The sequence below is a fragment of the Alosa alosa genome, chromosome 2, assembly GCF_017589495.1.
Source record: "Alosa alosa isolate M-15738 ecotype Scorff River chromosome 2, AALO_Geno_1.1, whole genome shotgun sequence".
Classification (NCBI taxonomy): Eukaryota; Metazoa; Chordata; class Actinopteri; order Clupeiformes; family Clupeidae; genus Alosa; species Alosa alosa.
In genome coordinates this window covers 14,519,094-14,529,725 of record NC_063190.1, presented here as the reverse complement: position 1 = coordinate 14,529,725, position 10,632 = coordinate 14,519,094, and the positions used below count along the sequence as shown (strand labels likewise).

At 46.0% G+C, this 10,632-nt stretch overlaps 1 protein-coding gene across 1 annotated transcript in view; it reads left to right on the top strand.

Moving 5' to 3' along the window:
* Window positions 1–402: 402 nt before the first annotated feature.
* Window positions 403–10,632, top strand: part of LOC125291423 (transmembrane protein 47-like) — a 19,050-nt gene continuing 8,820 nt past the window's right edge. The window contains exons 1-2 of the mRNA XM_048238171.1: window positions 403–747; window positions 7,587–7,727. Of these exons, the coding sequence (XP_048094128.1) occupies window positions 552–747; window positions 7,587–7,727 (337 nt within the window). The 5' untranslated portion in view covers window positions 403–551. The remainder of the gene's footprint in view (window positions 748–7,586; window positions 7,728–10,632) is intronic.

Sequence of the window (10,632 nt, the reverse complement as noted above, 5' to 3'; positions counted from 1 at the left end):
GGCCAAGCAGGCTGTGGACCTGTTACATTTTGAGGCTTCATGTAGCCTACAGTAAAATCCACATTGACCAGGATAGAAGTGAAGTAATAGAGCAGCACATGAGTAGCCTATGCTTGTATATTGTTCATTGTTCAGTGAAGTCCCCAGGCATACCGAAGCATGTGTATTTTGCAATGTCAAGGTTAATATTCACTATTTTATTCTAGATATAAATGATATATTTGCTCACTCATACTAGCCTACCTCAATATATACTACAATATGCGGACCTCCAATAGTGTGTGGTGTGCTGATCAGTTTGGATATGAGATCCCAAGCTCCTTTTCCCATGTCTATCAACCGGAGGGTGGCGCACTGACGGCTCAAGGCGTAGTGCGCACATTCACTGCTGTGGAGTTCAGTGGTCTACAGTAGCGTAGGTCCCCGTCGATGAACTCCGTAGTCTACTCCGAACTTTCACACGAGAGGGTACCATCAGACGGTCCGCCGCTACGTTTTCTTCAATTGCACACTTTTTGCGGACAGAATCCAAGCCAACCTATTATGAAAACATGTCGGTGAATGAAGTGTACGTGTTTCGACCGTTTAAGCTGATCGCTTTACTTTGTGTGTTCCTCGCACTGTGTTTAGATATCGTAGCACTTTTGAGCCCAGCTTGGGTTACAGCGGATCGCTACTCTCTGTCGCTATGGGAGGCTTGCAGTGAAACTGCGACGAGCTGGGACTGTACTTCCACTCTTAAGTCCGGTAAGTGTCCTTGGTAATTATAATATAATCATACGTTTGCATCTCGTGTCGTATTTTAACTATCCTTATTATTTTTAAAAGTCAACTTTTAATTGTGCGCAGAGACATGAAAGAGACCCCGGATTTATGGTACCAAATCAGCCAACAGGGCAGTTATGTCTTGGCCAATTTTATAAACAATGTCAGAGAATGAAATATTCGTAAAGAGTGTATTCAACCATACCTGCCATATCTTCACCGACACTAATTCCATCTCTTGTTGTTAAGAACGTCCACTTCTGTCTCTGTTTACTTGTGGCACGTGAATTTGTCAAATTTCACCGATCAGCTAGGTTATCGCCCGGCAAAATAGTTTGCTTGACTGCAGTGTGATAATTTCATGTACTATTGTCTTAAGGGTACCAATAGAGAGCACGTGTCACTGTATTCCAACAATGCCTTTTGCCGTTGGATTATAGCGAGAGACATGCGTGGAATTTACGGTGATTTTCTATGTAGGATCACAGATGAGATCAAACAATGGTGTATTGTGAACGGACTGCCTCACTCTTCTCTGCCCACCAATGTGTATACAGTATGGTTTGTTTTTTTTACGGGGTGGCCGATGTTTTCGCTGGTCAGAACTTGGACGTAGGCTGCTGCACGAATTCCACGCCTTTTGTTTTAACGCGAGCATCGGGGGCATATGCTCGTATGCGCAGAGATTAGCTCCAGGGGAGAGAGACCTCGCGTCCTCCACAGCTCTCCTTCTGCAATTCCTGCTCTCTGTCCTCAGAGGATAGAGCCGCTTGGGTTTGTTGATCCAGTGCTATGCGAAGTTTTCTTTTCTCACTTGCACGCAAAATTGATGAGCGATTCATCGCCCTGACGTGATGAGGTTTCTGGGGGCTCGCTTGACCCCGCGCTCATTGTTTGCGAAAGTGGGTGTGTTTCCCCCATTGTCATGAGTCGCTGCCGGGGATGGCACTGCGCGCTTTGTTTAGCTTTTTTTGTGTTGTCTCCTCTCGCACTCAATTTTCTGTGAATTCTGTTATGCGGGGCCTTGCTAGGCCTGGAATCAGTCTCTCTCTCTCTCTCTCTCTCTCTCTCTCTCTGTGAGTATGTCTGTATGTTAAGACAGCATAACAACGTCTGAACTGTGTTGTTTTCAGTGCTTCAATATTAACACATCAATCACATCAGTGGAAAACAGATATTCATTTTCTCCATGTAATCTAGTGTAGCAGTCTTGGCTCTCATCTCTTTGGAAATAGCTCAGTGCCTTATGAAGGCTGCAGCTATTGTCCCTTGGCACACAATGGAGTGAGATAGTGATCTCCCAAAAGCTCTACCAGAACTGGAGATGGTAATGAGCCTGCATCCCTGGTGGATCAAAATTACTACACAGCTTCTCTCTTCTCTCTCTCTCCCTCTCTCTCTCTGTTTTTCAAAGAGCAAGAGCCAATGTGTCTACGTGTGTTTAACAATTTGTGTGTGAGGGTTTGTCTGTCTGTCTAGACTATGTGCATGGATGCCTGTTTGTGTGTGTGTGTGTGTCTGTCTCTGTGTGTGTGTGTGTGTGTTTGTGTTTGTGCACGCACATGTGTGTCTGACTATCTGTCTTTCCATGTGTATGTGCATGTCTGATAGGTGATGCGTGTTGAAGCTATTGTTCGCATGCATAAGTGAATAGGCTCCCACAGAGCCTGGCCTACTGTACCATCAACACTCGGCCCAGGGGGCATGGTTAAGAGGCCCTGCCCCAGACAGAGCTTCATTTTCAGGGAAGAGATCTGGGACACCCCCCGCACATGTCCCCAAGGTCCTACACCCTCCCCTATTCTCTGCAGGCATTCTTCTGGCTTTTCTAGGTGATACCCTGTGTAGAATTTCACTGCTTAACATCTATAACTTTGGAATCTGTGTGAGGCTGTCTCGGCCTGTGATCAAAGGCCTTAATGCTGTGGTAGAGCTGTATAACTGTGTCCACTTCCATGATGTACATTTATTCATGTAGCAGACGCTTTTACTCAAAGCCAAGTGCAGTATAGATATGGAGTATGTTGTTATTAGCAGCCTATGTGTGTTCTCCGCAAATCAAACTAAAGATGTTGATGATGGCAGCATCTTCCTGTGGTTGTTCTACCAATTCAGACACAGGAACTTTATATGATGATCTTTAAGAGGCATTCTTCATGGTTTCCTAAGAAAGCCAGAGAAAAACAACATTTCTATGTTGATCAGTGGAGGCATTGAGAAACCTTGGTGTCTTTGTACGCTGAGAGTTGCTTTAAAGTTAGTAGCCAAAAAGCACTTCATCACAGCAATCTATGTTGAACCATTTAGGGCTGTTTTGGAGTCAGGTGAAAGCACATTTAATGATGCACAAATATGTAAACTTTATACTGCATGCTTGTCCGAAAGGAATGTTGACCTCTGTACAACTTGACCAAATGAAATACTAAACGTCAGTGCTTTCACCTCTAGGTCCTTGGTGCATCTTTGGATAGCATGCGTTAGTGTCCACTACTCTCATCCTTAATTTTTGAAAGCGTTTAAAATTCACCCCTGTTCTTTTGGAGTCTAAAAATGAATGTTGACCCACTTACAGCATGCTGGAGCAGATCACATACTGGGTTATACCTTCGGAGAGCACCAGCTGCTCTCAGACACTTTGATTCCAAGTGTTGCCTTCTCACGGGATGCTCTACCCTTGAAGGTTTGAAGGGGGAGGGTTAAAGCCATTGCTTGGCTTGTCACCCAAGAATAAAAAACCTTATAGATACCTAGAATCCCTCTAATAAAAGCTATTCAGCTGTAAAGAAGTCTCCTCCGCCCCAAAGAGCCATTTTGCCAACAAAAGGATTTTTCATGTTGAAATGGTTCTATAAAGCAATGGTTCTCAAACCAGCCCTGGAGGACCATCTGCTAGGCTCTCTTCCCAACTTTCTCCACTACGCACACTTGACTGGACTTAGCTGGACACATCTGAGTTAGCCATTGCACAGCATTTTAATTGCACTGATTTCAGGCAGGTCTGAATGGAGCAGGGCTAGATCAGAGTTATGCCAGGAAGGGAGCTTCCAGTGAGAACACGTTTAATCTATACTCTTGTCTAGACTAGAATTTTTTTAATTTTTTTATTTGAGACGGCAGGTTTAGGACAGTTTTTGAAACATTGATTTTGCTCATAATGTTATGGAGAGATACCACAGATGGTTAGATGTGTATTACATATCTCTAAATTGCAGTTCTCTAAATGCTTGTGGTGCACAGGATTTAGTGGTCGGCGCCCAAAGCACTTTGGCAAAAACAGAGAAAACAAACCTCTTGGCCGATTTTATTAGGGGGCTGTGGTCATTACTTGTCTGAAAACAACATCCAAAACAAAAACAACGAGGAAGGAAACAAAACAGCAACAACATTATCAACCGCTTTATCCCCGTAAGCAGCCGAGAAGTTGCTGTGTTTGTGTGTGGATGGAAATATCCCTCGCCTGGGCAAATCCTGTTTTGGTGGACTTGTTTATTGTCGATAAACTCTCTAGTCTAGAGTAATTGGCTGGGTGAATTATCGTCACCATTGATCAGCAGCATTCCTTGGGGACACACAGACACACTCAGGAAAGAACACACACACACACACACACACACACACACACACACACACACACACACAGACGGTTACACGCGACAGTCATCATGGCGTTATGATGAGCGGATGTGATGGAGTCATTCTGCTCCGCAGTGGAATGTGTGGGGTGGTCTGCCTTGGGGGAATCTGCTGCCTCCAAACGGAGGCCTGGTCTCATCTCATTAAAAACTGTTGATCTGTCAGGGTGTTGGAGTGCAGTGTGGATTTAAAGGGGTCAGGGATAAAGGGATGTGTGTGTGTGTGTGTATGTGTGTGTGTGTGTGTGTGTGTGTGTGTGTGTGTGTGTGTGTTTGTCTGTTTAGGAAAAGGGTTGGGGGTTTGACACCCTGAAGGACAAAAGGAGCCCACAGCAAGAAGGAATGGGGGGATAACACAAAAAGAGGAGTGAGACCCAGAGAGAAAAGAGAAGAGGAGGGAGGGACAGAGCAGAGCCATGCAGCCACAGTTAATTAACCCAAGAGCGGGCCTTCTTTCTCCTTCTCTGGGCCAAGTCAGGCGGGAAGAGAACTGCTTTGGAATGACAGAAAGAGGAAAAAAGAGACAAAGAGTGAGGAGAACTAGGGGAAAGTCAGGAAAGGAAAGCAGAGGAGAAGAGAGGAGAGGAGGAAGAGTTGGCAAAGAGCTCTGTCTTTGTCAGCTCAGCTCTAGGAGGGTGAACAGCATTGGACTGAGAACCTTTAATTCCAGCCAGTTTATTTATGTATGTGACAACACTTACTCTCGCCCTCTTTCTCTTTCTCCCTCTCTCTCTCCCTCTTTTTTGTTCTCTCTCTCTCTTTCTCTTTCTCTCCCTCTCTCTCCTTTCCATTTGTTATTTTTCCTCCTCATCGCTCCCTTGTCTCAAAGCACATACTGTACGACCCCTCCACTCTGGGAGAGTGTCAGAGATAATCACAGCTGGTAAAGGCTTGGAGGACACACACACACACGGACACACATGCACTTTCTCTCTCTATCTCACACATACACACACACACACACACACACACACACACACACACACACACACACACACACACACACACACACACACACACACACACACACACACACATACACACATACATATACTCAGAGGGGGTAATAGACAGCAGATTGACAGAGCACTGAGGGAGACGTGGTGTTCTTCCACCCTGGAGCGCTGAGCACAGCTCGATTGAGGTCCTGAGGTGCCTCTGATGGATGGGAGGCATAATAGTGTTTCTGTGAGAAAGAGTGGAAGAGAGAGAGGAAGAGAAAGAGAGAGAGCTAGAGAGAGAGAGAAGTGTGTGTGTGTGTGTGTGTGTGTGTGTGTGTGTGTGTGTGTGTGTGTGTGTGTGTTGGTTGTGGTATACTCAGAATTGTCAGAATTAGTTCACTCTCATCAGGTGCTCACTCTGCAGGTAATACGTGGCGGAAACAGCAGGTGGAATGGTTTCGGTCAGAGATGCTCTTCTCTCTTTGTCTCTCTCCTTTTCTCCCATCTCTCCTTTCTTCTGTCTCCTTCCCTCCCTCCTCTCCTTTTTTCTCTCTCCTTCCCTCCCTCTTCCCTCCTACCTTCTCTCTCTCCCTCTCTCTTTTTTATTCTCTTGCTCAGTGGTCTCTCCTATTCCTCTTATCCATGGCCCAAGTCCACCTTACACACGTATCCACAGTAAAAGCAGTGGACCATCATGCAGTGGCCCGTCCATCCCTGAGGAGAAAACTGAGCTTGTGTTGATTTGCAGTGCGTCTCCGCTGATGCTGAGCTAAACTCTCTGCAGAGAAGCACAGTGAGTCTAAACACTCACCAACAGACAGAGCCCTCTCTCTCGCCTATTGAAAAAGTCAGCCATTGAGTCCACTGTTTTCTTTGCATGCATGATTTAAATTCCGAGCCCTTCCTCTGGGTTCTCACACACTCTACACAAACATAACCTTGAAAGAACAATAAAAGAGAGGGAGAAAGTGAGGGAGCATGGTGTTTAAGAGAGAGAGAGAGAGAGAGTAAAAGAGAGAGGGAGAGAAGGACATTTTCTAGTGGCTTGGCATATTTGTGAGGAAATAGCTTTGGCGGAGGGGTGGTAACTTTTTGCCGGATTCCATTCCGCAATTATTGTCCAAGAGGCAGCCAGCGTCATTTTAGCTCCCCACTTGGCAACCTCTCAAAGCAGGCACAGGACATGGTCACATGGCAAGTCACGTCCAAAGCAGTCCAGTCTTCTTAAGGCTTTATGGAGTATTGTTCGGGCATTTCAAATATGTGTGTTCTCAGAGAAGGATTATGGTCTTAAATTACTGTCCAGGAGCCTGATGTATTCAAAAGAAAAGGTTAAGTAAAATATTGAGTTCCACAGACATTAAACATCTGGACAATATGCAGCACAGCATTCCTGAAATGCTTTGGCCTCTCCCAGAACCCCCTTCATGAGGGGTTTGAGCATATATATATGTGTGTGTGTGTGTGTGTGTGTGTGTGTGTGCGTGTGCGTGCGTGTGCATGTGTATGTGCGTGTGTTTAAGGCAGTGTCTGTGTTTTTGGGGGGAGTTAAGCCACATTACAGAATATATTTCTACCCTTGTTCTACCCTCGTTCTAAGGCCAATGGGATATAGTGTCTGTGTGCATGTGTATATGCGTGTGTGTGTTTGTGTCTGTGTGTATGTGTGTGTTTGTATGGAGGCTGTTCTCAGGTCAAGGGGACGTAGTGCTGTGTGTCTCCCACCCATGAAGACAGACAGATGGCCTAGTGAAACATGCCCAAGTGGAGTCCTACCTGTCTGGTTCCATTAAACAGACTGATCTTCCCCTGAGCTCTCCCATAACCACTCAGTGTCTTATGAATACAGACACACACTCACACCACAAACAAACTGTTATGTAACTCTGGGCTCCCATTGAGAGGAAAATATAGCAGAACCCATGAGAAACACTGTCATTTAGTCGTGTTGACATTTTATTTTGCGTACAATACTAAGAAGCTTAACTTTTATACACAATTTCCCATGCAGTCTCCGTATGACAGAAACTTGAACTGAAACTGAATTGAGAAGTTATAATAATAAGAAGAACGTCTTAAAACCAAAATCTAAAAGGAGAAATATTGGTGTCATTTTGGAAGTTTATCTCTAAGGATGCCAGCGTTTCACTCTGCATCTCAAGACCTTCAGATGACCCGATGCCCTTTCTGACCACACCTGATCACATCTAACCGACTTTCTCTTCATGTCTCCCCCCTCTTTCCCCAGACTGGCAGATTGCCACACTGGTGCTGCTGCTGGCCGGTGCAGCCGTCACTCTGGTGGCCTTCCTCATCGCCCTCATCTCTCTGTGCAAGGGCACGCACAGGAAGCACTACCGCACGGTCGCCGTGTTCCTCTTCACGGCAGGTAAGGACCTCGCTCGCCTCACGCCCGCCGCACACAGGCTGGATGAAAACGTCTCCAAAACTTGATCAGTGGTGGTGACAGAAGTGGAATTTTTTATATAAGTCAACGAGTTTTAGAAATAAGTTTAGGAATACGTTTCAATCAACCATTACTTTGACATTGACAAGATATTTACTTCTATTTTTTTGAGAAATGCATTCATTCAAAATTAAGCGTTTACAAAAGCATTAGCAACATTTCTGGCATCGAGAAAAAAAACGGTATCTTTTGACATGAATGCACTTGTCGCACGGATAATTAGGAGGCTTAAAGGGAGAGACATTTACACTGCATGGCATGTTGGTGTACCTGGAGGCAGTGCTGTGGGTAGAGAGAAGACGGACTAGAATGATGCTGTGGATGGATGGACAGATGAGGAGATGGCCAAGTAGATGTCAGGGGGCACAGAGGAGAGAACGAATAACAAAGAAGGAAAGAAAGAACGAGTGTAAGAGAGAGAAAGATAGGTTTCTTCTCTAATTAGAGCTGGACGTGGTTGAGGGATCACATGCATGCTAATCCAATCACAGGCCATTAGCTGCGCGGTCGATCTCCCTGTTCGATGAGAGAGACTCTGCAGGGAGAAGTTTGGGGAAAGTGCCGCACACGCAATACGTAGCGTGTGGCTGCTCGGTCGCTCGCTCACTCGCTCTTGTTCTGGAGCCCTGGCTGCCTCTGAGGCAGTTGCAGCCGTCCTGGCTGAACCCTCCCTCCATTCCTCTGCGCTGAAGAGGAGGAGGAGGAGGAGGAGGAGGAGGAGGCTGCTGCAGCAGGCAGTGATGGAGGAGACGCGAACGATTGGGCCGGAAATGAGCGAGAGAATGAGAAGGGATTAAAGGGAGCAGGAGGAGAGATGAGTTGTCTGTGCTGTTTTATTTGGTTTCATGCTGCGACATTTACTTTGCTCTGATCCCAACTCCATTTAGTTCCGTTCAACCAAATTTGTTTTATTGGCATGGCCAAAGCAGTGATGTATTGCTCAAGTGTTTGTGAGAAAATGATTGGGCAACATTTGTCTTTGTGTCTGTCCACATCACTCTTGCTATCCATCATGGTCTCTCTCTTTCTCATAGACTCATCTTGCTATCCATCATGGTCTCTCTCTTTCTCATAGACTCATCTTACTATCCATCATGGTCTCTCTCTTTCTCTCTATTTGTCTATTCCATACTCAGTGTCAGTTATTTAGACAGACTTAGTTATTTTTGTCTATCTGTATCACTCTTTCTTTGTTTATCTGTCTATCCTTTCTTTCTCCCATAGCCTCTTCCTCCTCTCTCTCTCTTTCTCTCTCTCTCTCTCTCTCTCTCTCTCTCTCTCTCTCTCTCTCTCTCTCTCTCTCTCTCTGTCTCTGTCTCACCATCTCTCTGTGTGCAGTTGCCTGGAGCTGAGAGAAGGCCATAGCAGAGTGCATGTACTTACTAATGAGAGAGAGATGGATTCCCTTAGGGATGATATGCCCTGAAAAAACCTTTAAGACCTTCATCCCGTCCTTCTCTCCTCTTCTCTTCCACACTCCACATCCTCTATCACTTCTCCTCTCCACCTGTCCCCTTTCATCTTTGTGCTCGTAACTTGTCCCCACCTTATATCTTTTCTAATGTTTTTGTCTTCTTTTCTGAGCGTCTTATCTCATCAGCTCTGCACTCCTGTCAGCTGTCTGCTCTCCTCCTCTCTACTATGCCCTATCTCTTCATCTCAGTTTCCTCTCCTCCTTTCAGTTGCACTCCTCTCCTCCTCTCTTCCTCTCCTCTCTTCCTCTCCTCCTCTCCTCCGCTGACCTCCTCTCCTCCGCTGACCTCCTCTCCTCCTCTCTTCCTCTCCTCCTCTCTTCCTCTCCTCCTCTCCTCTGCTGACCTCCTCTCCTCAATGGGCTTCTTGCCTGTGTTTCCTTCCACTGTGCTCTCTCATCTTTGATTCTGTCCACCATGTCTTCACCTCCTCTCCTCTCCTTTCTCCCCCTCCTCCTCCTGCCTCTCTCCCTGCTCCTCTCCTTTCACCTCCTCTCTTCTCCAATCTCGCTCCAACAGAGGAGCTCTCTAGCAGCCAGATAGATCTCTGAAGAAAAATGCTCTTCAGCGGTATTAGTTGTAAGAGAAACAGCGAAAGAAAACACAAACAACCGAACCCACGTACAGGCCGTTTTGAAGACTCCCTGATTCATGGGCAGAGAGTGCTGTGTTGCTGTTTCACTTTTTTCTGTATTAATTGTTTATGAGGAGGCAGCTTTTACGGCGGCCTGTGCTGTTGCCAAAAAGTCAGGGGGACTACGAGCTCATTAAAGCATCAGGAGCATCTAATATGTGATCTGAGTTTCACTACGGACTAACTGTTAAATTTTAATACAGAGAGACTATTAAGTATAGCACTGCAACAAGGAAAAACACTATTGGAAGTTAAGATGTGTTACACATTTGAATAGTATTCTTCTCTGTGTGTGTATGTGTGTGTGAGTGTGAGTGTATGTGTGTCAGTGTGTGTCAGTGTGTGTGTGTGTGTGTGTGTGTGTGTGTGTGAGTGTTCTGTATATGTGCGTGAGTCAGTAAGTTAGTACGCTAATGTGTTTTATTGTTTTTTGGGAGTGACTGTGCTCATGTTTATGTCGCTGCATGTGAGTCACGTCACGTGCGGACACACAGTCATGCTTCTAGAACTTCCTCTCAGTCCAACTATAACAATGGTTTGTGTGCGGACCAGTGCAGTGCGGCCCTACTCGTTCCCGGGCGCCTTTCCTCCTCCCCCTTTCCGTCCGTTCATTCTCCCCGCTCCTCCCCCCTCCTCTCCTCTCCTCTCCCGGCTGCGTCTCTCCTCACTCACTCCTCGCTGTGCAAACAGCCTTATGTAATCCGCAGACATCCGCTTACGT